Genomic DNA, 24844 nt, shown 5'->3' with positions numbered 1-24844 from the left:
GGGGCTTTCCTGGCCCTGTGTGCTGGCACAGCCTTCTCCGCACCAGTCCCAGCTGCCAGCCCTGGGCGGGGTCGAGGCCGAGCCTTCTGCTGCCGTCCAGGCCCAGAGGGGCAAGGACCCCTCTGGGAAGGCGCCCCGGTCCCTCTGCTCTGCAGCTGTGCCCTGCCCACAGCTGGGGTCATGGGGGTGTGCCTAGGGCCCCTTGACCCTCATGCCCCTTCCGGGCCTCCCATGAGGCCTCGGGTCCCGGTTCAAGTCCATATCACTTGTCACCTCACCCGAAACATAGTAACTAGCCCAACGTCCCCTGCCTCCTGGGCACCACCCCAGAGAGACCTTTCTCACGGGCAAAGGGGAGAGCACCCCAGCCAGGGCAGGGCGCTGAGGCCCCTGCCACTGCCCGCAGGTCCGCTGCAAGCTCCGTCTAGGGTCGTGCCCTCAGGGCTTCGCACGGGTGAATGGGTACGTGTGCCAGCCCTCCCCACCGCCCCACCAGCCCTGACTTCTCATTAGCCGAACTGCCCTGGTGTGCGGTGGGGCCTGGCCTTGCGTTGCCCCCTGAGTCAGGAGGTGCGGGCTCCTCCGCCACCCCACCTGAGCGTCCTGGGACCCCTGGGCTGCTGCGGGTGGGGGTGCAGGGCGAGACCCGGTGCTGAGGGTGCAGGGAGCCGGCCCCCCGGGCCCAGGTCACTTGAGAGGCTTCCACCTGAGCTCCAGACGGCCTGGCTGTGCCGCCCGGTGCACGCGAGCCCCGTGGAACCCGCTGCTTGCCTGGGGCCCTGGGGTCCAGAGCTGGAATCCTCTCGGGGCCTGAGAAATGGGCCCAGCCTCCTCCAGACCCAGAGGGGCGGGCCCCCAGGATGCCCTGCACCTAGGCCCCACCCAGACCCTGGAGCCCCGAAGCCGGCACTTGCCTTTTTGGGTTCCATAGAAACGGTGCTGTCCGTAGAGAACATTGCTGTTTCCATGGTGATCCAAGTGGCTCATGGGTAGGAAGGTGGATGCCAGACTCCCCGAAAATCTGGGGTACCCTGGAGCTAGAGAAGCAAGAGGCCGGGCTGCAGAGGCACCCCCAGGCTGTTAGCCCACTGTTGTCTGGTCCCCTGGAGGCGAGAAGCCAGTGGGAGCCCGGGGCCGACGCCCCGAGGAGCCCAGTGAGCAGCCGCCCGTGAGAAATCAGCCCATCAATGCACCCTGTTAACTCTGGCTCCGTTAACGCCATCCCTCCGTGCTCCCCGATCCCACCGCCAACGGGCTGGGAGCGAAGGGAGGGCAGTGCAGGGCATCTCTGTCCAGTGGCACCGAGTTTGCAGTGGTGCGGCCACAGGGGCTCTGGGAGGAAGGGGCCCCAGTGGACACAGGGTGTGAAGAGGCCAAGCTGCAGGCCAGACACTGCCTTCCCGGCCCCTCCGCACTGGCCCCGGGAGCGTGGGCAGGGCGGGGCTGGCGGCCCGCACCTGGGGCTGGTGCAGGCCGGCTGTGGCAGGCGTCCAGCTTGCTGGAGGCCACGGCCCTGGGCTCTCCGCCGGCAGGGCCTCCTCCACACTGAGATCTGCGAAGGGTCCCCACACTGGGGGAGTTACCACCGAAGAGTTCCCTGTGTTGGTTCCCGGGCCCGACACCGTCCCTGGTGCCTCTGAGTCAGGCCAGCAGGCCACTCCCTGTCACTCTGAGGGGACGGTCTGCCCCGCCCAGCTCTGCCCAGCACAGGAACCTGGCCACCAGGCCAGCCGTCCCTGGAACCCAGCCCGCCCCTTGGCGTTGGACCTTGGGGAGCTCCAGCCACTTGGGACACGCACGCTGCCCCCCAGAAGGGACAAGGACAAAACTAACTGGCCAGGGACGCAGGCACGGGGAGGGGTGGCCTGTCTGCTGGAGGCCAAGAGCCCCCAGCCACCGGCAACATGGCCCCTCCCCAGGGGGCCCAGAAGGGAGCAGCGGGCTGGCCAAGGTGCCCACGGGATGGGGCAGGTGGACCCTGTCTGACTCTGAAGCTCATGCTCTCAGCATCTGCCCGGGGAGAATGGGCCTCAGAGGGGCTTCTCTCGGGGACCCCGTGACTGCACAGGCTATGGGCAGCGGTTCCCCACCCAGCTTCTGGCCCGCCTTCGCTGTGACAAGGGGGCAGGAATCCCGGGGTCTCCCCGGGAGCGGAGGCACCAGGGGCCGGGAGAGGGAGGGCAGGCTGGCTCCCAGGCAGGGTCCCTGGGCAGGTTTGAGCGCCATCGCAGCTGCGCTGTGGGAAGGGAGAGACACAGGCCTCCAGGCAGGCCCGGAGCATGGCAGGTGGCTGGGGCCAATCCAAGGCCACTGACCTTGTCAGACTGGGGGGTGGGTGGGGGCGGGGTCCGGCGTGGCCTGGATGCTACCATGGTGCCGGGGGGCGGGCAGCTGGGGCCGCTGCGGACCCCAGCTCGGAGGTCAGGACCGTCAGGTGCTGCAGGACCAGAGCCCAGGGGAGCAGTCAGACGTCTACCGGGGGCACTTCGGGGTCACCCAGGAAATAGACCCCAGTCCCAATGGGGCGTCCTGCACCCCAATCCCAGCAGGCCCCTCAGCAGTGACTGGCCATCACCGCTCAGCCCTTAATGTCACAGTTGGGCATTTTCTGGCCCAGGAGCCCGAGGCGCTACCGTGGACGCCTGCCAAGCCCCGGCGTCCGGGTCCCACGGGCCGAGGGACAGCACACCCAGGGGTCCAGGCCAGCTCCCAGGCCTGCCGCCCTGGCCTGCACCCCGCCCCCTCCCATCCTGCCGGGCGCGGGCTGAGCCCGGAGCGCCGACCGGCCTGGTTGGTGTGCAGAGAAGCATCTGGAGCAGATGTTTCCTGGATTAAACTCAGCTCCCGGAAGCCTTGACAAAAGCAGCCGGGGTGGGAGCGGCCGGGGCGGGGGGCAGAGGCCCGACAATGCTGCCCCCTTTAATTGGCTGCTGTTGAATGTTTTACAGGCCTCGTTTTGGTAAACAGAAGTCTGTAAATTCCTCCTTCCCAGACTCCACTTCCCAGGCGTGGACCCCCCTGTGACCCCCAGGGAGGTCTGGGCCTCCCGCCCACCCGCCCTCTGGGGGAGCTGGCGAGGGGTGGGCTCCTTCCTGCCGGCGCCTCTGGGGGCGGAGTGGGGCCATGGTCCTCCTGTGCTTCCACTTTTGCCCCAAGGGGGTGACATCCTCCAGGAGGGGCAGAAATCTACCGGGGACCGCCTTCCATCCGCAGGCTGCAGGGGGCGTACCCCCGGGGACCCCAGACAGGAATCTGGGCTGGGAGAGGGCATGTGGTGGGGGTGGGGGCTGAGCCAGGAAGGGGAGAAGTCCTCCCGGCCCTGCCGCAGAAAGGCCCTTTCTTTTCCCAGCAAGACCACACTTTCTGAATTGAGGAAAAAAATTAAAAAATGTTTTTTATGAATCAGAGCAGCTGTTCTGAGACCAGAAGCCAGAAGCCAGGGCTGCCAGGCCCTTGAAGGGGCTGCCTGGGAGGAGAATGGGGGAGTCCCTGGGGGCTCTGGGCAGGAAGAGAGGGTAGAAGCAGGGTGGCGGCCCTGGGGGAGGCGGGCTGGACCCCTTGGGACCGGGCCAGAGCTCCGCTGCCCACACCGCTCCATGAGGCTCCATCCGGGACGCCCTTCCCAGACCCTTGCACCTGCTGAGGTTGGGGCTGCTGTGATCCCTCTGACTGACAGGCAGCACCTGCAGCAAAGCCCGGGACCTGTGGGCCCTGCCCACCAGCCCAGAGCCCTGGAAACCCCAGCAAGCTCCATGGGGGGCCCCTGGCCTGGGTGGATGTCTCCCGGAGGACTCCCCATCCTGCCCCTACGGCTGGGTTGCCAGGAGACTTGATCCAGTCCCACGACTTAAGTGAGCAAGAGAGCCGAGTCCATGCTCTCAGCGCCCGGGAGCAGTGGGGGTTGGCGGGTCGGGTAGCCAGGTGCCTGGGCTCCTGACCCCTCAGCGGGCAGCCCCCCTCACTGCACCCCTGGCCTGTGCTGGCCACACCCAGGAAAGTCGGCCTACTGGGAACGTGGGCAGGCAGGCAGGGCGGTGCACAGGGTCTAAAGCAGGTGCGGGGCCAGCAGTCTGTTCTGGGCCGGGAGGTGTGGCAACACTTGGGTGGACGGTCCCGGGTCCCGGGCTCCCAGCACGTGCTCCGCAGGGAAGAGAGAGGCCCTCCCAAACCTTCGCCGGACAGAGACCTCTGGCCAGGCAGCAACACAGGGCCACTCCCACCCAGTCAGACCCAGGGCTGCCCACCCACGGGACCCTCAGCTGCTGCCGACATCAGCACAGCAAGGCGCCAGGGCCCCGGCCCACCAGTGAACAGGGACAGGCGGGGACAGGCGCGTTGCGGGTGGGTGCTCCAGGAGGCCTCCCTTTGGCCCTGGCCGTGCCGCCGGCATCACGGGGGCCTGAGCAGCACTTCCACTCAGTGCGGTGTGCGGATGGGGAAACCGAGGCTTGGCGGCGTTGTGGCTCTCCCAGCCTCAGGGCCTGGCACTGTGGACTGGAGGCCAACGCAGCCTGTGGCCTGGCAAGAGGCTGGGGGCCGGGGCGTTGTCCAGCAGTCCTGACCCCACCCCCACATGACATGGGGTTTCTGGGAGAAGTGAGCAGGGCCAGGGCCAGGACAACACGCTGTCACCCTGCGTGCCACCCAGGTGTGCCACCTGGCCCCTACCTCAGGGCCACCTGTGGCTGCAGGCCCCAGGCCGGGGTCCAGACAGGACACCCCCTCTCTCTGTCGAAGGTGGCGGGGGCCAGAGGGTTCTGTTCCCGCTGCGTTGAGTTGTAGGGAGCTTGGGCCCTTCCCCGGCACCGTCCCCACAGTTCAGCGCAGCCTGTCATCCCTGCTGGCCCCTGAGCAAGGGACAGGTAGGCGGGGCAAGGGTGTTCCCTGGGCTGCAGGGCAGGGCCGGGCGTGACAGTCAATGGTCCTAAGAGGCCATGTCGGCAGCAGGGGGTGAGCTCTCTGGACAGTTCTGGAAGCTGGGCTGAGGGGTCGGGAGGGCCTCTGGGCCACACAGAGGGGGCAGCTGCTGGGCGGGGCCTCCGTCCCTCACGCAGGGTGGCCCTGCCTTCCGCCGGCTCCCAGAAACCCTGGCCAGCCCTGGGGTCTCAGAGGAGAGGAGAGGAGACAGGCGGGGGGACTCGGGAGCTAGGGGACGGGCCTGGTAGGGATGCGGGTGGCTCTCTGGCACAGCCCGGTACCAGCCGGCCCAGAGACTCAGCGGAGGGTGTGGCTCCCCCAGAGAGGCGGCTGAGACCCGGCCTGGGGCCTGAGCTGGTCCGTGGGCCCTGCCGCCCAGGGCTCTCCCTCCAGGTGGCACGAGAGACCACGAGGAGCTCAGGCCACGTGGCCCAGCGGAGGGGCCCCACCCCTCCCCAGCTGAGCCCCCAGGAACAGAATCCCCTTTCATCAGCCCTGTGGGTGGTCCCAGCCAGGCAGCTGAGGGAGGGACCAGGAGGGAGGGGCCGGGCTCCTGGACAATAGGACCAGCTGTGCTGCACCCCCGCCCCCCCATCCGACCCCTGGGGCAGGCCGGCTGGACGCTGGCTCACCCAACCCCTGCCAGTTCCGCCGCCCACCCGAGCCCTAAGCCCCAGAGGGGAGTGTCCAGCCGCTGGCTGGTGGGGCCCCGGCCAGATGTTCAGGGCCGCTCCCCTGCACTCCAGATGCCCCCAGGGGAGGTGGGGCCACCAATGCAGAGGTGGGACCTGCTCGGAATAGGGGGCACCTGGGTCCACCCCTACACGTGGTCCCCATTTGCTGCCCCATCCCACCCTCCTTGCCCCAAAGGTAAGAACCCAGAGACCCAGCCCTGGCCAGGTTTGGGGGGGGCACCTGCCTTCCGGCCCTTCCTGAGGCTGGCAGAGAGAACGGAGGACGGAGGGTGAGACCCAGGCGCTGAGCAGCCCGCCCAGGCGGCCCACGGCGCCCGAGGCCCCCACTCTCCGGCCGTGTCGCGTGCCCCCTCCCCCAACACACATGGCAGAGAAACAGGCCCCGGCACGTGGGGAGCCAGCTGGCACCCAGTCAAACTAGCAGCCAGGCACGCTGCCAGGGCAGCCAGCCAGCCGGCGCTGCCACAGCCGCCCCGCCCGCGGCTCGCCGGCCTTCGCTCACACTGCTCACAGCGAGGCGGCCGGCACCACGTGGCCGGCGGGGCTGCCCCGGGCAGGCCGGACGGCAGGGTGGGGGGCAGGGGCCCTGCAGGAAGGGGATCCCCGAGCGGGCGGCCTGAGTGAGAGCGCAGAAGAGAAGGTGGGAAGGGTAACGTGAGGCACCGCTGACCTCAGGTGGGACCCACACTGGCCTCCCTGTTCTGGAGCCTGGGAGGGTGGCTCAGAGGCACACCTGCCACCCCTGTCCTGCGTCCACCTGAGCCCGCCCCACCAAGCCCACTGTCCCAACAGGTGTGCTCTCCCCAACTTGACCATGGGCATGTCCACCCAGAGGGGCCTGGGGATGGACAGATGACCACCAGCTCTTGGGGCTGGTGTGGGGCAGAAACGCCTCAATGTGCCCCAGCTCTGACCCCTCCCCTCACTCAGCAGGCGGCCCCTGCCCCCAAAGAGCTGCCTCTCCAGGATGGGCAGGAAGGAGGGCGGGGGGCGCCCATCCACCGGCCTCACTCCCAGCCAGGTGGGCGTCCCTGGGGCTGCGGCTGAGGGCGTTGGGTTGCCACAGAGCTGCAAGCGGTTCCTCCTAGGCGGCGGTTGGCTGGGGGAAGTGAGTGGCTGGAGGCTGCTGAGGCCGCCGCCCCCAGCAGAGGAGCAGGGCTGGGGCACAGTCACCAGGGCCCAGGGCAGGTGGCGCTGCCCACAAACCGCCCTCCTTGCCTAGAAGTCCCCGAGGGGCGGCGGGGCTGCCGCGGCTCCCAGGCCCCTACCGGGGACAACTGCTGCGAGAAGGGGAAACCAAGTCAGCTAGCGTGGGCGTGCGGCACACCTGTGGCCAGGCTGGAGACAGGCACAGCCGTTATGCCGGTTGCTGCGGCCTCCCCTGCCAGCGCCCTGGAGCCCAGCCGCCCCCTCCCTCCCGCAGACATCCCGGGAGCCAGAGGCCGCTACCGCCCGGAGTGTGAGGTGGGAACAGCAGGCCCCACAGTAAGGCCCCGCCCGGCGGCACGGGTCTCCCCTCGGGGGTGCAGACTTGGGCAGCGGCGATGGCAGTGGCCGGAGCTGGGCCCTGCACTGCCACCTGTGTCCCTCAGGGCCGGTGGCCCCCCTCCGTGTCGCCCGCCCAGCATGTGCCCTCCGCACGGCGCTCCGAGCCCAGATCATTTTAACAGCTGTCCCTCACTCGTCACCTGTCCCGTTTGGAACACAGCCCCTTTCTTGTTGCACAAAGAGAGGCTTCTCTCGCTCCCCAGCAGTGCCCGGCGCTGCTCTCCCGCCCGGAAGGCCCGGCGTGCGGATCCGTGTGCTCCACACACAACGCCCGCCACTCGGCAGCCGCTGAGTGACACGGGTGCCAGTGCCAGGGGCGGAGAGCCTTCTGTGCCCGCTGCCAACTGCGATCACCTCTCCACGTGCCAGCCGCCGCTGGGCTTAGCCCTCCCCGTGCCACTGGGGACCAGGCCCAGCGGGGACCAGCAGCCACAGGTTCAGGGCCACTGCCAACGTCACAGTGCCAAGGGACTGAACAGACCGCAGGGAGCCAGCGGGGGCGGGTGCCCCAGAGTCCCCCAATGGCCTCCAGGGGCCCTCCTGCCTCCGAACACTCGTCTTCATTGGGCACCTACTGTGTGTACGGGGCAGTGTCCCACCCCCGAGGCGGTGGACCTGGGAGGGACCCTGTTCTGGGCCAGGCCCCCAGAGTGGCAGCCTCAGGGTGCTGACAGCCCTCTCCCTCCCGGCCTCCCTCCCGGCTGGCACATCTGGAGCCCAGGCCTCCCTGAGTCCGGGGGGCGGGCGCAGCCGGGGGCGGAGGGCGCGGCCCAGCCGCGCTGGCCCAGCTGGGTCCCACATTTCCTTGGCTCCCTGGAGCCCTCCGGGCCCTGCCCCCTTCTCTCCCTCTCTGCCCAGCTGCACTGCACATCTGGCCAGAGCCGCTGCCTGGCAGGCCCGCCCCGTTTCCAAGCCTCAGCCCCCGCGGGCAGGCAGCCCCTCACCAGGGCCCTCCACACAGCAGTGGCGCCCAGTGTATCACCCCGGCATCACCCCGGCCTGAACGCAGGGCCCTTGGGGGCCCAGGGCCCGGACTTACCTTCATGGGAGTGGGAGAACCAGAGCTGGGAGGGGGCGGGGTGGGAGCTGCGGTAGGCCTGCTCCGAGGGGGCGGGCGTGGGGCCGCTGGGGTGCGAGGAGGCCGCTGCGCCCAGGCTGCCGCCGAGGAAGCTGCCCAAGAAAGAGGAGGCCGGGGGGCTCCCCATCAGGCGGCTGCCGGCTGTGGACACAGGGACGAGAGTCAGCCCGGGCAGGGGCAGCACCCTCCACGGAGCCCTCGCGGGTGGTTCTTAGGCCCCAAGCTCCCTGGGCTTTTGCCTTCAAATAGCCAAGAAGCTGGGGCGGGAGAGGCTGCCGCTCGGACCTGACAGACACACTCAGGATCCCAAGGCCCCGGTGCCTCCTGTCAATTCGAAACCCTCGAGTGTGGCACATCCATTGCCCCCCACCCCCAGCCCAGCCCACCCACACCCACCAGGCGCCAGGCACTGTTCAGGGACCCTGGGGCAGCCTGTGCCCCACGGGCAGCCTTCTGGGAGGCAGAGTGCCGGATTTTCCCAGGCCTCTGAGTCCGGCTGTCCCGCCAGAGTGCTTTGCCCACAGCTCTTGGAAGGGGCTGGGGTCAGCACAGCCCCCGGGGCCCCACCCCGCCCTGCAGGCCCAGCATGGTCTGGCCACCCTCCAGCTGGCACAGGGGGCTGGCCTTTCCACACAGCGGGGCCCCCCTTTCTCCCAGGTCCACCGACTCCTCAGACTGGGGGCCCAGCCCGGACAAGCAGGAGGAGATACTGAGGCAGGGCAAGCGAGAGGAGGGGGGCGTGTGGGCTTGCTTTTCCGTCACCCCTGGCTCAGGGCCAGGCCCTGAGTGGGCTGGCCTAGAGCCTCGGGCAGGCAGGCACTCAGCCCAGGATGTCGCTGGCTTCCCCAGCAGGCGGCCTGGGGCCTGCCCACTCTGTTCACCACGCCCACCTGTACCCACCAGCACTGTGTCCCCTCTCTGTCCAAGGCCAGTGGCCAAGGCCAGGCTGCGTGAGCTGGCTTGGGTTTCCATGGAGACTGGTGACTTGCACAGGAAGAACATACCCATCCACCCAGCGCCAGCCCGCTGCCTGGCGGGTGGTCCTGGGCCGCAGGCTAGGCCCCCACTCTGGCAGGGTGCCCTGGTCACCTCCCCACCGGCAGCGAGCCTGGCTTGGGACTCTCCCAGGGGGTGGGGAGCAGGCAGTGGGGGGCTTGCTGTCCGTTGGGCTGAGTGCAGGGGACTGCTGAGGTGTGTGCGTGGGGGGGGCCCGGGAGGCAGCGGGCCGGGCCCCAGGTGAACTGGGGCGGCTGTTTCCCAGCCCGGGAGGCAGGAGGACTCTGAGTTTGTGGTGCCGCATGCAGCTGGGCTTGGCCCTGGAAGCGCCGCAGACCCGGGGTGACTCAGCAGAGGAGGGAAGCCGGGTTGGGAAGGGAGGGGCTGCCCCGCTGGGCACCCAGGCTCCAGGGCCAAGCCTGGCGGCTGACAGGGAGCTCTCCTGGGCACGGCACGGAGGAAAGGCCTGCCGGTGCTGGCCGGGGACTGGGGTGTGAGCTGCCTTCTGGGGTGGGTGTGTGTCAGGCTGCAGGGAGATCCGGAGAGGACACGGGGGCAGGGGCAATGGGGCCCGGGAGCCAGGGACTTCCCAGGCCGCAGGGCCGGGGCGGCGATGGGCCGCGGCCAGACCACAGGCCCGTCCAGCCAGGGGTGGGGACACAGGCCTGGGAAGGGAAGCTCAGGCCTCCCAAGCAGGTGGGTGGAGCAGAGGGGAGAGGACCCCTGGGGGGCCATGCCTGTGGGGTGAGCGAGGCCTCTTCCTGCCTCGCCCAGGCCCCCCCAAGTCCCCCGGGCCTGCCCGCCCCCACACTGGCCCAGGAAAGTCCCTCATACCCGGCTTCTCCCGGGGAAAGTAGCGAGCAGCCCCGTCCAAAAGCCGGGCCTGGACAAAGGGTTTCTCCAGGAGCCTGGCCTGGGAACCCCACACCTTGGGTGCTCCCACACCCCCAAGGAGGGGGCTGGCGGGGCCTACAGGGCCCTGGGGCAGCGTGAGCCGGGTCTCAGACAGACAGGGCCCCCTTCAGAGGGGGGAAGGCTACCCCTGAAGACCTTGACCCCCAAGGGCCACCCCCCAGGGTGAGGGCTGGCGGGAGCAGGCCTGAGGCTGAGTGGGGGGGTCACCTGGATGGGCCCCAGAGTGGAACACAGAGACAGACCCTGGCCTTTTGGGGGACTTTCAGGGGCATCCTGTTTGGACGCCACCCCAGAAAGGGGGCCTCACCACGTGGGGACTGTGGGGTGGGATGGGGGCGGGGGGCAGAGGCCAGCCAGCCTCGGTCCTGGCTCCGAAAAGCCAGGGGCACACTGGTGACAGGCTGTGCTTCCCGCTGTGGCCAGGAACCCCACACCAGCCTGGCCCCCTTCCCACCTGACTTGGCCCAGCACCCCAGCCACTGGGCCCCTCCTGACCAAGTGGGCAATCTGCAGGGGTCCCCAGTGTCCCCACTTAGGCTGGGCCATCACCTGGGGGGCCTCCGCTCCTCTTTCCGCACAAAAACCTTAGAGCTTGGCCATGCAGATAATGTGTCTTGACATGTTCCGGCCACAGTGGCCCCTGAAGTCCACTGTGGGAGGCTGTGCAGGCCCCTCTGGTGGCTGCTCCCTCTGGACCCTGCCCTGGGCTCTCACTCCCAACCGGCCAGCGGGCCCCAACACCCCCGACGCCCCAGCCTGGGCCTGCACAGCAGGGCCCGGCGGACAGTGCTGAGGTGTCCCCTGCCCGCCACCGTCCCGGGCCAGGGGTTGGGAGACAGGGAAGCGCCGCCAGGCTGTGCCGGATGGGCCCTGCCATGCTGGGTGTCAGGCAGGGGACGGCTGGCTCCTGACCCCGGGACGGGGCGTCCTGGGTCCCACTGTCACCTCTGGGGAGTTTGGTGATGGCACTGTGCCTGCCGGCAGAGCTGTGGCAGACCTGGATGCCACCTCCTCAGCCCCAGCCGCCGACCAGCAGCCACCAGCCCCAGGCAGAGCCTGCACTGAGGCAGCCTGGGCCCCGGGCCAGGGCTGGAGCTGCGTGGCCAAGTCTGGCTGGGAACAGGGCTGCAGGCTTCTTCCCTCCTGTCAGAGCCCTGGCTCATGGAGCACTTGGGACCCGGCCTGGGGGAATGATGGGAGCCCCATGCAGCAGGGGGGACAGGGACTCTCAGGTTGGACCCCGGATCCTGGCACTGTCTGCACTGGAGTCTTTACAGACCTCGTGTTAATTTGTGTCATCGAGAGACCCCAGGTGGCAGGCTGCCCTTCAGCTGACAAGGGAATGGGCATTGCTGGGCTGGGCCCGCAGCCCCGAGTGCCTGGGCTGCGGCACGCACGCGGTCTGTCCACTCCAAGGCTGCCTGCTCCCCTCCCCTCCAGTGCACAAGGTCAAGGTGGCCGTTCCCCCAGGCTATCAGCTCTGGTCTCGGGGATACCACACAGCCTGGGGGTGGCCTCGGAAAGGGGCCCGCACGCTGTGTGGGGTGCTCGCAGGCCCAGGGCGGGCCACCCTGGGCGGAGCATCGGCCCCCCCGCTGCCCCTGCTGCCTGGCCAGCCCAGCGCGGCCCAGCCAGGGCTGCAGCCCCAGACGCAGGGCTCCGGCTGCAGCTCTGCCCCGTGCACCGCGGAGGCCTGGCTCCGGCCCCGGGCTGGCTGAGAAAACCGCTCCGGAAGCCAGCCCGCCCAGGAGGCCGGCTTCACACCCCCGGCGGCCGAACTCCTCAGGCTCTGCCCCCACTCCTGCGGGCTGGTCTGTCCCCACGCCCCGGGGCCCGGACAGCCTGAACCCTGGCTGGGGCAGCCACTTCCCTCCTGGCTGCCCCGGCTGGATGGGGCCGGCTGGGCTGGAACGCCCCGACAGCCCGAGAATCTCAAGTGACCATGAAGCCCAGCCTTTGGCCACAGGGTCACCGTGCAGAATATGACACCCTTGGGCAGCAGGGGTGGTCCTCGTGGTCAGGCATAACCAGGGCCCCGGGGCCTTCCTCTACCTGCCTGTCTCCGGGCCTGCCTGCCCCCGACAAGATGCCCGACAGATGCGGACACCACTGAGGGGCCCGGGGTGGCCCTTGCCATGTGCCCGGAGCAGAGGCCACCCTCACTCCAGTCCCCTGCTACCCCAACGGGGTGGGCAAAGGGACAGAGGAACGGACAGACGGCAAAAGCGCCTTGGATGTGGGGAGGGCTGTGGGAGGCCGAGCAGCAGCAGAGCGAGCGTGTGCTGGGACCTACGTGAGCCGCCGGGCCGTCACCCTCCTTCTCTGGAAACCGTGAAATGGGTTGTAAAAGATAAAAAATGGCCTCCCTGAGACGCCGAGAAAGCTGGCGGCCACTCCCGAGAAGCAGTCCCTTCCCAGCCGCTGGGCGCTCCCCGCCGCTCACTCCCAGAAACCCGGCCGAGGAGCTGCTGGCACAGGGCTCCGGCTCGGTGTCTGGCGGCCGCACCGCCGCCCGCGCCAGCCCCCACCAGCCCCCACCCCCCTGCTCACACCTGCTCAGGCTCCCTGCTCCTCACAGCGCCCCTTCTCCCCTGCACAGCCTGCCTGGGCGCCGAGGAGCCCCGGCTTCCCCGGGGCCTCCCTGGGTCTCCCCAACGACTGTTGGGGCAGCTGAGGCACTGAGGGGACATTTGGCCTTCGAGTGCCCATCCTGGGCTGAGAGACAGGGGGAGGATACAGGATCAGCAGCCCACCAGGTGGACCTGGCCCCCACCCCCTCCTCCAGGCCAGGGGGAGGCGGAGAAAGGACGTCTGGGCTCAGGGCCCTTCGTGGGTGAAGATGGAGAGGCCCTGGTCCAGCCCACCCGGAGGTGGGTGGGCACTCCACTGTCTGATGGCCCAGTGGATGCAGAGACCAGGCCCTGGAGGTACGGGCCGCTCTGGGACCGCCCCCCCAGTGGTGGCCCAGGGGCCTCGTACTCCGCAGCTGTGGAGGCCCCAGTGGGTGTGCGCGGGTTTGCAGGTTCAGTTTCTAGGTGCCACCTGTGGGGGAGCGGCGCCCGGGCGTGTGGGCACGTGTGTGTGGGCGCTTGCCAGCGTGCCCGGGGTACATGCGTGGGTGTGGGTGTGCACTCAGGCTATAGATGGGCGCACGCCTGGGGTGCAGGCTCCGAGGGCCCCCGGGCTGGGTGGGCCTCACGGTTGCTGCTCCCCAGGGTCAGGCCTCCACCAAACTGCTCCCCTCACTGGCCTGGACCCTGGTGGCACGGGAGGGGCTGTCCTGGGTTCGTCCCACCTCCTCCACCCTAGGGGTGGGGGCACATCCAGGCTTACCCATGGCAGAAGGGGACCCTGCCCTCCAGGGAGCACCAAACTACAGCTCCAAGACCCTGACCAGGGCCCCAGCGCCCCCCACATGCCCAGGTGCCCCTCCGCCCCACCAGCTTGAACGCGATGTGACAGCGAAGCCCCCCTGGGCCCCCCCGAGACAGGCACAAGGCTCCCTCCGATCTCCGGCCTTGCTGCTCAGGCTCCCGGGGCCCACGAGCTGTGCAGCCCTCGCTGTCGACACCACTCAGTGTCACCGGCCTCGGACCCACCCTGCCGCGAGCCGCCCTCTGCCACCACGCCCGGGGACGCCGCCCACGACCCCGGCTGCCGCCCACGGCTCCCTGGAGGTGGCTGGTGGAGAAGGGGACGCAGAGGCCCCGCAGGGACAGGGCGGGCGTGAGAATGGGGGAGGCAGGGAGGAGCCAGAACCGCCAGGCGGGGGCGGGAGTGGGGAGTGGGGAGCGGGCCCCCTGGGCTGGTCCTGGGGGCCTGCGGGGGCACCGCCCAGAAACATGAGGTCGTCATGCGGGAAGCCGCTCCTGGCCAGCCCAGGAGAATGTTCCAGAAGCCGTGGTTGGCCCAGGAGCAGCGCCTCTCGGGCCATAATAGGAAAACTGTGGTTGCTGGGCCACTGGCCCCAGGGACGTTACGATGACAGGGGACGGGCCCGACCGCCAACAGCCCAGAATTAATAGAAGAAAAGGAAAATCGGATATAAATCTGGTTCTTATTAAAAGGGTAAATTTAGCCCTTTGGCGGGGGGTGGGGCGGGTAGGGGCAGCCAATGCTCCCCAGTGGGGCTGCCCTCCGACTGGCTGAGAGTGACTCACAGGGCGGGGGGGGGGGCGCGGCAGGGGGGGCACCCAGGCTGCTTCCCGCCCCCCTGCGCTCCTGTTCTTCACACCTCCCGGCTCACACTGTCCCTGGCTGGTGGCCAGCACCTCCCCTCCAGGACACTTGAGGTGGGACTGACGGACCGACAGTCGAGGCAGCCCCACCCCCTCAAGCCCCTCCCAGCTGGAGGAGCAAGGGCCTCCCTTCTCTCCCCCTTGGGGTGAGCCTGCTGCTGGGGGCCGCCCTGGCCTGGACCCTGGGGACACGAGCCAGTGTGCACACTCACGTGAACGCAGGCGTGCACACCCACACACGCACTCATGTGAACACAGGCGCCTGTGTGTTCATCCCCGCCCGCCCGTCAAAGGGACAGCCCATCCGGGGGTGCCCGCCCCCGCTTCTGCACCCCATTCCTGGACCAAGGCCCCACACTCTCGAGCTGACCCTGGACGTGCCCCCGTCTCAGCGGTGAGCAGGTGGGAAGCGGGCAGCTGGGGCAGGGGCGCTGCACCCCCGGAACCGGGCAGCTCTGCTCACAAGGTCTGGTGTGGCCTGGCCTCGCCAGCCCAGGATGGGCCCCCCAGAACTGGTCCACAGGCAGGCCCTGTGGCCAGGTCTTCCTCAACCACAGAGTGGGCCCCACCTCGGTGCCCTGCACAGCCGGACGCTCTGTTGGCAACTGGGGAGCCGGGGTCTTCACCTCACGTGGCCCCGCAGCCGTGACATGGTGGCCGCACTGGCCAGGCCCCAGGGACTGCTCAGCAGGAGAAGCTGGGTGGGGGCCCAGGGAGGGCAGTGCTGGGGGGCCCGGGGGCACTCCGCATCGCGCCGATCCACCCACGTGTCCGTCTGCCTGCCCATTGTTCTTGCCAGCCAGGGCTCCAAGGGCCTGAGCACCCCCCACCCCCTGCCACACCCGGCCAGGGGCTGGCTGGAGACAGACCTCCGGCCCTCGGGGGTGTGCCTGGGGGCGGGGGCCCTGGAGCAGGGGGACCCGCAGGAAGGGCAGAGGAAAGCTGGGGCACCGTGCGGGGGAGGCCTGGCACACAAGAGAAAGGACGGGTTGTCAGGAGCACGTGAAAGGTCGCAGCGCTACCTGGAACCTGAGCTGTGACAGGAGGGCCAGGGGCCTGATGAACCGAAAACGCTCCTTACTCCTCAGCAAGACCTCACGGCCCGGCGGCAGGGGCCCAGTGGAGGGGCCCAGGGCTGCCCGCCAAGCCTGTGTCCCCCCCAGCAAGAGCGCTTGTGACCGGCCTGAGTGAGACCGGACTCCGGCGGGACCTGGGGGAGCCGACCTTGGCCTGCCCAACCCCCAGAGCCCACCCTCCCAGGTCCTTCCCAGCATCTGGGGGACGTCGTGTGAACCGGGACCTGGCGGAGACCTCCAGCCCCTCCACATCCCACCCCAGGCAACTCTGACGGACCACCCGCTCCTTTCAAAGCGCAGAGATAAAAACCGTGTTCACATGGAAATTCCATGAGCGCAGGAAGAAAGAAAACAGTTCTCCGAAGTGAAACCGTGTTTCTGGGCAAGCGGCTTCTGGGGTGGGGGGACCACACCGCACAGGCCTGGGGGTCCCTAGGGCCCAGGGCAGCTCTGGGGCAGCAGGGGGGTGGCCTCCTGCAGGGGAGCAGAGGGAGGCCGGGCCAAGGAAGCGGGCAGGGGTTGGAGGGGTGGGGCGGCCCAGCAGGAGCTTCCAGCAGAGAAGACCCCGCGCCCAGCCCTGTGCTCCCACCACAGGAAGGCAAGTCCGGGGCTGCGGGAGGCACCTGGGAAGAGCCAGCCCAGGGGCTTGTGTCCCTACAGTGCCCCCAGTGTGACCAGGACTCAAGCAAGAGGCCTGGCTGACCCGCTACTCTGCCCCTTGTACCCCATCTGCCCAGAGGTGGCAGGTGGCATGGGCCTGGGCCCTGAGTCTGAGGACTGACTCCTCACCCTGGTCATACACTGGGCTCCGGGAAGGTACCCTGCACAGAAAAGGCCCCACGGCTCTAGGCGGGGTAGGTGCTCTGTGCCTGGCAGTTTGCTCAGCACCCCACATGTGACCTCAGGAGTCTGGAAGCAAAAAGGCGCACTGTGTCCCTCCAGCTTCCTGGTCCCAGGCCAGGCCCAGGGCCAGCTCCCCACGCCCGAGGGCGACCCAGGGTCTGGCGGGGCTGCCCAGGGGCTGCTCAGGATTGGCACGAGCTGCAGGCAGTCCAGGTAGCAGTGGGAGATGCCCAGGTAAGCCCAGGGCACCTGCGGACCTCAGTGGCATGGGCGGCTGGCACCGGAACAGAGCCGCAGACAGAGCGGCACAGCCGTCACGGACGCCCAGCCACAGGCCGAGCCCGGAGCCCATCCGGGACCGAAGCCCTGACCGGACTCACTCATCAGACACACAGGTGCTGGGCGTCCGCAGTGTGTGGCAGGCTCACCCCCTCGCCCTGGGCCGGCCCTCTGGCCTTGAAGCTGCCTTGGGGCCAACTCCCTGGCCTGCTGGTGGCATGTCCCGGGGCAGACCACCCGCAGGGCGTGAGGTAGCCCTGTGTGGCTGTGGGCAGTGTCACCTGGCGGGGGTGGGGTGGGGTCCACGTTTGCCTGGCCAGCCCCCACGGTGCAGGCGCTGGTCAGGCTGGAGTGGGGTCACCGGTGAGGAAGTGATGACGGGATTCGAGAGAGAGGAGGGGGACCGAGGCTGAGCAGCTGGGGATTTTCAGTGGCGTTGCCAAGCCACAGGAAGGGGCGAGCGGGAGGGGTTTCGGGGAGGCCTCCAGGCAGGGAGAAGACGGGGCTGCAGGGGGACCTGGGCGTGCTTGGTCCGTGGGGGCAGTCAGTGTCAGGAGGGGCCCAGATGAACCCCGTCCTGGGCCCCCAGTGACCTCTGCACCCCTGGATTCATGCCTTTATGTGACATGAGACCCCCGCACCCCCAAGACTCGCTCCTATGACCAGGCTGTGGCTGTCCTGCTCCCACCCAGTACAGAGGCCCCCGATGCAGGAGCCTTTGTCTCCAGACAGCAAGGGCCTGAGGCCTCGAGGCTGACCGGGGACAGGGTCCCCTGCAGCCGAGTCCCAAGGTGCCCGTAGCCCAAGAGAGCCCTGGACCCACCTGCGTGCTCCACCAGGGGAGCGAGATGATAAATGCCTGTGGCTTTCAGCTGCTAAATGCAGGGTAACCTGTTACACAGCAGAAGCTGCCAAATACACCCTCCCTCCCCCTGACCCATGGAGCCGCCTGCAGGGCCCTCGCAGGGCTTACAGTGTCGCCCAGAGCTGACATGGAACCTTCAAGAAGGTACAGGGAGGACCGGGCAGGCGTCAGCTACTTAGGGAGCAGGTCTGCACCTGGGGACAAGTCAGAAACCCAGGCGAGTGCGTGAAGTCCCACACCCCCCACCAGACGCGTCCTCCAGACCCCAGGACACAGGCGCACAGGTGCGCCCCCACCTCCCCATTTGGAAGCCAGCTTCCCCGCCCCCCAGGCCCAGGACGGCTTCAGCCCTCGGCCACTGTGGGGACCAGCAGGCGAGGAGGGCCCTTTCCTCTCGGTCCGCGTGCTAAGGGCTGTCTCTCGATCGCCCACCCAGGGCGTTGCCAACAGGACCGCGTCGGGTCTCACCCACCCCGCGTCTGTCACCAGGTCCCCACGGGCCGCGGGCTCTGGGAGTGGCCCGTGTGCGTTGCCCTGGCTCCTCTCAGCTTCACCTGTGTCCTCACATGTGAGGCTTTTTAAGGGTCTGCGTAAAGATGCATTATAATTTAATTTCGATTTAATTTTAATATTAATTTAAAATAAATTAAAAGCTTATTTTTAGGACACCCAAAGGGATGCAGAAAGTCCCCAAAAGGGGACCTGCTTCATGCAAACTGCCCAGGCATGACCTCCTGTTTGGGGGACCGTGGCAACCTGGCCAGTGGGCGGGGCAGGGCGGCTGCCGCCCGGGGCGGACCAGCAGGCCCCGGAGGACTCGGAGTCTGGCTGCTCTCCCCCTGTGACCTCCTGAGGGGGTGGAGGGCCCTGCTCATGGGCCAGGGACAGAGGGGTGGGCCATCACCTTCCCACGAGGGCCGCTGGGGCCAGGCGGCTAATGTGAGCCCCGGCCTCAGCCTCCCCACGACCACATGCCCGTCCACCGCCTGCCCGGCCCCTCTGAATGCGAAGGGCTGCCCTGAACACACACACCAAGGCCACCAGAAGGCCACCGCAGGGCGGGGGCAGGACCGGAGCCTGTGCTGAGAGGAGTGACCCGGCCTGGAGAGGCAGAGGCGGGGGTGGCCAGGGCACTGGCAGGAAAGGACCTCGGTGAGACGGGAAGGCGGGGCGGGGGCGTGCAGAAGCCCAAAGCTCCGGGACCAGGACTTGCCGTGAGGGCTCCCCGAGGGGCAGGCGGCAGGGAGGCCTGGAATCCGGGACAGCTGCGGAGGGCGCACACCTGTGACCTGCCGCTGCGGGGACACCCAGCACCCGTGCTGCGGCGGCGGACAGCCCGCCTGGGCCTCTGAGCGCTGGCAGGTCAACACACAGGCCCGGCCCCAGGGCCCCAGGTGACCGGGTGGGGTGGGGGAGGCCAGCGCTGGCCTCCAAGCCCCCTGGCCACCTGCGCTCAGTCAGGCTCTGAGCCGGCGTGGGGGCCACTGACCTCCTCTCTGGGGTCTCCTCTGCCCAGCAGTCCTCACTGAGCTTCACTCTCGTCGTCCTGAATGGACCACAGGCCTGGGCTGGGGACCTGGAGAGGGGGCCCAGGGGGGGATGGGAGAGCAGAAGCCCCAGGTGCTGTCACAGCTGGAAGCCGGAGAATTCGAGGAGGGAAGGGGTGCTCACGAAAGCGGCCCAGGGGTTCGGTAGTTGTTCCCCGGCAGCACCCCAGGGCAGGGCCCCAGGAGGACCTGGGGCCTCCCGATCCTCAGCCACCTGCTCGGTCCCTCTGGGTGCTCTGCCTCTGACGCCAAGGCTCCCAGAGGTCCCCAGAGCCCAGCACAGCTAGGCCCCGAGCACCCCAGAGCCTCAGAGCAGGGCCGGTCTCCGCCCCCTGTGTCCCCATGACATTAACCCTGAGCACCCGAGATACTCCTGGGAGCTCTCAGCTCCACCCCCAAGGCTCCCAGAAGCTGGGGCCCCGCTCCCTGACTCTGTGTCCGGCCAAAGCCTCAGGACCGCTGGACATTTGGACAGACAGCCTAGAGCAGGGCTGGGGACTGCCCTGGGGGGCACGGCCCCCGGCTCCCCACAGGCCTCTCTGCCCACCTCCTGCGAAGCCCAGCGGCTGCTCCCCGCTCAGCAGGTAGGCTGTGGGGACGGGTGGGCACCAGCCCTGGGGTCACGCTCGCCGAGCCGGCCAGGCCGACCGTCGGTCCATTTTAGAGATGGAGGCGCGGCCACAGAGGGACAGAGCACGGACTGCAGACAGCTGCAGTCTCGGGCTGGACGGTGGTCCCAAGCAAAGTGCGCACTGTGAAGGGTGTGCCTGGGACACAGGTCTGGGGGGTGCTCCACGGGCTCACCGTCCCCTCTGGGCTGGAGAGGCCACAGGGGCAGGGGCGGGGCCCACAGCCCCGCCTTCTCCCGTCAGTCTCTCTGTGCCTGTTTTCCATTGGTTGGTCACCCCCCCACCCCGCCTCCACTGCTGCAGGGACACCACGAAGGGGAGGGACACCCAGCGTCCCTCCTCACCCGCCGGAGTGCCTCCACCCAGGCAAAGCCGCCGGCTCCTGCCCCCCATCCTGGGTGCCCCGTGGCACACCAGGCCTCTTGTTGACAGCAGGGAGCCACCTGTCAGGGGCCCGGCAGGGACAGACAGGAAGGGCCCCACTCTGTGCCCAGCCGAGTCCCTCCTGCGCAGTGGACCTTCCCTGCGCCTTGCACCCCCCCCCCCCCGCCAGGTGCGACCCCGGCAGGGAAATGGCCGCTCTCGGGGCCTCTCGGTTCAGCTCTGACACCTTTGAAAAATGCCGTGCGTGCAGCCTGGGGGTCTCTGCGGATGGCAGAGATGGTTCTGGAAGGAGAGGAGATGACGACCTGGCCCCTGGGAGGTGGCCGCCGAGGCATTGCCAGCGGGGGTGTCCCCACGTCCCTCGTTGTGGTCAGGAGTGGGGCGGGGCAGCTGGGGCTTTAGTGGGGAACCTGGTGTGCCCAGCCCCTTTCTTCCTGATGGAGTTTCCCCAGGGCCCCTTGTTGCCAGTGTGGGGGGTGACCACAGAGAAGACCAAATGACTGCGTTCACGTCCACGGGCCACGCGTGCCACCCAGGCCACGATCGGCGCCTGTGCCCTGAGGCCCTGCCCTCCTGGCTGGGGCCGGGCCAAGCTCTGGGGGTTGCTAAGGGACAAGAACAAGGACGGCCCAGAAGGGGGACCCTGCAGTCTCCGGGGAAGGTGGTGGGTTGGGGAAGGGCCCCCCCCCCAGCACGGTCAGAGTGGCCCACCGGCTGCTGCAAGCCCTGGGGGGTGGGACAGACTGGCCAGGTGCTCGGGGCCAGGAGGTCACTGGGTCAGGAGGTGGGACGGGGGAGGAGGGATGGCGTTGGGGCGGGGGGCGGGGGGGGGGGAGCTGCACTGTCCACCTGGCGTGCAGGGCAAGATCGCTACGGACCCAGGATCCCCAGGGATGAGAACTTCTGTGGGGCCAGCTGCCCTGCGGGCTGGGGGTGGCCCTAGAAGGGGCAGGGGGCACCAGACACAGTATTCAGGAACCTGCAGGGACAGTGGAACAAACAGGCAGAGGGTGCGAGCTGAGCTAAAGGGCTGCAGGCTCTGGTCAGGGGGACCCAGAGGGAAGGGAAGCAGGGGTGAAGGCCCCTGGGGGCTGACCTGCGGGTTAGGCAGGGGTGAGGGGAGGCTCTCCCGTAGGAATTCCACGTGGGGAAGGGACGCAGATAGCTGGGGCGGGTGCTGGGAAAAGGCCAACCCAGGCTGGGGGCAGCCCCAGAATGAGTCCCGTCTGGACCTGGGGAAGCCAGGGCAGGCTGCTCAGCAGCGGCCGGCCGGGCCCAGGGGGCCCTGGCGGTGCCACCGAGGGCCACTGGGGACCTTTGGGCTCCGCTCCAGCAGGGGGTCAGAAGCCGAAGCGGGAGCAGGTGGCGGGAAGCGGCACAGACCGGAGCTCACGCTCCCAGGCTGGGCAGGCCGCTCCCCCAGGGAGGCCCCACTGTGGCTCCCTGGAGGCCTGTGTGAGTGAGGGCGTCCTGAGTGTGAACCCGCCCGCGTGAGTGCACCAGAGCAGGGTGCGGCGTGCCTCCTCTGGGCACCTGGGAGCCCCGGCTCACCCGCTGCTGGCCTGTGGGGGGTCGAGGCCCACAGGGTGGACTCAGCCTCTGCCCATGAAAGGGATGACCACGTGGGCTGCTGTGGGACCCTGGACGTCCGCTGACAGTGCAGCCCTGTCCCCACCCCGACGCTGCAAGCCCCTGGGCTCCGGACGGCCCGTCTGCCTTCTCCTCGCCCCTGTCCAGCTGTGCTCCCAGCACCGAGGGCCCTGCCAGGCCTGGTCTCCGATGGGGGGACTGTGATGCCCACCCCCCCAGAGCTGCCTCTGGAATTCCCAGGGAAGAAAGCCCCCAAAGGACAGGCGAAGGGAGCCACCGAGACCTGCCCTCTCCGGAGAGGACCGCTGCCGGGTGGGTTAGTTCTTACTTCCTAGAGCAAAGGAGGCGTCTTCCTGGGGAGTGGGGGGGGGCAACGGAGGAGCGGTCACCTTTGGGGGCCTGAGCCTGCTGCTCGGAGGCCTCTGTGGGCAGCACCCCATTTTCTGCCGTCCCCTCCTCACCACTTCTGAAAACGTCCAGTGGAAAACCAAGCCCCTGCGCCCGGGGACTGCCTGGCCTTGCCTCCGGCTCCAGGCACTCGGTGGGGCCCCCGCCTCAAAAGCCTCCTCATCCAGACACTCGGACTCTCAGTCCGGGGGCTGGAGGACCCCAACCCACCTGTTTGTTCCCTCTTCCTCCCCGACCCCCAGTCAGGATGAAAACAAAAGACAAAAAACCCACCACTTCCTGGCTGATCCAGTCTGGAAGCTGGTGGCTGGACAGCTGCAGCCGCCCCAGACGCCGCCCGCTGGCTCCCAGCCTGGGCACCGGACGCTCCCCGCCCCCCCCCAGGCCTGCCTGCTGCACCCCCGGTGCCCACCTCACAGCAGGGCGGGCGCCCCCCGCGTGCCCCTGCCTCTGAGCCCCCACCCAGTCCCTAGGGGTCCCCATCCTCAGAGGCAGCTGCTCACAGGGCCACGGGAGGCGGCAGCGTTACCCATTACAGCAAACAGGGCAGCCCGCTGACAAATAGGCCTGTGTGATCTAAATGGCGCATTATCCCATAAAACCGTCAGTGGGCAGGGTGGCGGAGCCGACGCGGCCCGCGCCCTCGGGCTTCCAGGGCCCGCTCCTTCCACGCCCCAGCTGCCGAGCGGACGGGCGGGCGTTCTCTAGACGCTGGTCAGACTTGTCGTGGCCTCAAAACACGGTGTCTGGTGGGAGAACCACAGCCCCAGAGTCTGCTGGGGACTGCGGAACCGCTGGGAGCAGGTCCCCCATCTGCCAGACTTACAGGGGCAGCTCTGCATCCGGAAGGCCTGAAGTCTCCGCAGGTGGCTACTGTAATGTGATGAGGGCCTTCCAGGAGGGCCCTCCACCCCCACGGAAGGCCTCGGGCAGCGGGGGTGGTGAGACCCTTCTCTGGTCTCTGCGCCTTGAGCCAGGCCCTCCTTCAGAAGGGCTTCTGTCCTGGGGGGTCGCTTCTTTTAGGGAGCAGCCGGAAGTCACTTGGGACGGGCGTGGGTCACCACGCCTCGATAAAGGGGAAACCCCTGCTGGGGAGGATGTGAGGCTGGGGCGGGTCTTCCAAAGGCCGGGCAAGGTTTTTCTCAATGGACGCCCGGACTGACAGGCCAGCCTCGATGCTGCCCAGCACAGTCTCGCAGCTCTCCGCGCCGGCCCCTAGGGAGGGTGCCTGGGGCCCTCTGAGGAGGTGGCAGAGAGCAGCCAGTGTGCTGGGCCCCCGGACTCTGGCCATGCCAGACAAAGGCAGCCGCCACAGGGGTCTCTTCTGGGGGTGGGGGGGGCCATATTCTGATATTTATGGTAGGGAGGGAGCCAGACGGTGGGGAGGGGCCCCCCCCCGAGGCCTCTTCCGGGAGGAAGGGCAAGGGGGTGCTGGGGGCGGACACCAAGGCCCTTTCCGCTGCCCCGCCTGCCGGAAAGCACTCCTTCCCAGGGGCCCTGGCTGACCTCCATCTGTGCTTGGGAATTCCCAGCTCAGGGCTGGTCTCAGGCTCAGACCCTGGAGCTAGACCAGAGCATTCTGGGAAGTGTAGTCCTTTGGGAGTTGGGAGGGCCTTCAGATAAGAAGCCAGGAAGGAAGACCAGAGAGCAAGGGGCTCACCCAACCCTAATCCCAGGGTGGACATTAAACATTCCTGGGAAATGGCTGAACTTAGACATGTGCTGCCCCGAAGGACACCAGTCAGCCAACGCTGAGATTCCAGCCTCAGAACCCTACCGCAGTAGCTTTTCTGAGCAAGCCGGCTGGGGCTCTTATTTTGGTGGGGAGACCCAGGCCAAAGTACCACCCATCCCCACCCCCGTACCCACTCCATTGCTTCTACTCCCAGACACCAGGAAAGAGAAGCACCCGCCAGGGGCAGGGGTGTGACCTGTGGGCTCCAGAGAGGCTGCGGCCCGTCCTGGGCCCGCCACGTTATTGATGCTCACAGCCCACTCTGATGACAAGCAAGTTGACAGCGAACATCCTATCAACTTGCTGGAGTGTATCTCGATTGTTAAAACACACTCTTAAAGGTGTATGATCATTTGTCAAATTGAAATAGCAACCCCTTGCCTGTCCTTGCCCAGCTCCCTAGGTCCCCCTCCTCCTCCACCTCCTGCCCTGGCACCCAGACCCTGGTCCTGGCGGTGGGAAGGGGGCCACAGCCCGGGACTGTAGGGACCCTTGACTTGGGGACCGCCTTCCCACCCTGCCCCAGGCCAGGGCAAGCCCACTAATCGCCAAGAAGTGACAAACGCCAGAAGCCCCACCAATTAAATTTAAACTCATGCAAAGCTCAGTGGCTAGTAAATTATTATTTTTATTAGCTTGAACCAAGTTCCCGTAAGAGAGAAAGTCAACTTGCTCCCATGAATGGCTCTTGTATAATTTATTTAACTCCGAGCTCTTTGCCAAAGCCTAGAATATTTTTAGCTCGTTCTGTTGTTGGATTTGGCTTTTTTATGTGTGTTTCGGAGGGGTATTTTTAGCCTCGTCCATGTTATGCTAACAGCCCCTGTGTGTTGTGCCCTGTCTGCGCGGGCTGCTGAACCCCGTCTCGCAGCCGACAAGGGAGACTTCTAAGAATAACCGGGAGCGTCTGGGGGTGCGGTGCTTCCCAGGGGCAGGGCCCTATCTGCACAGGGCCACTCCCTGCCTCCCTGGCTGCTTTGCCTGATTTCTCCTGTGACCAGGATAGTCCTATAGGAAAATCTTCTTAGGTGTGATCAGAGTCGGGGGCAGCCCAGGGCCCACGGAGAGAAAAGCCACATTCCCAAAGCCGCTTTCGTGGGG

The 24844-nt window shown here is 67.9% G+C and overlaps 1 protein-coding gene across 3 annotated transcripts in view; it reads right to left on the bottom strand.

The window, feature by feature from the left end:
* Window positions 1–24844, bottom strand: part of BAHCC1 (BAH domain and coiled-coil containing 1) — a 54833-nt gene that overhangs the window by 21974 nt on the left and 8015 nt on the right. For all 3 annotated transcript variants that reach the window (XM_053660599.1, XM_053660601.1, XM_053660603.1), the window contains exons 3-4: window positions 8200–8379; window positions 915–1037 (exon numbers count right to left, since the gene is read on the bottom strand). In XM_053660599.1, coding sequence (XP_053516574.1) covers window positions 915–1037; window positions 8200–8379 — 303 coding nt within the window. The remainder of the gene's footprint in view (window positions 1–914; window positions 1038–8199; window positions 8380–24844) is intronic.

The sequence above is a fragment of the Artibeus jamaicensis genome, unplaced genomic scaffold, assembly GCF_021234435.1.
Source record: "Artibeus jamaicensis isolate MK-2021 breed Jamaican fruit bat unplaced genomic scaffold, CSHL_Jam_final contig_2259, whole genome shotgun sequence".
Classification (NCBI taxonomy): domain Eukaryota; kingdom Metazoa; phylum Chordata; class Mammalia; order Chiroptera; family Phyllostomidae; genus Artibeus; species Artibeus jamaicensis.
This window is presented reverse-complemented; position numbering and strand designations above follow the sequence as displayed.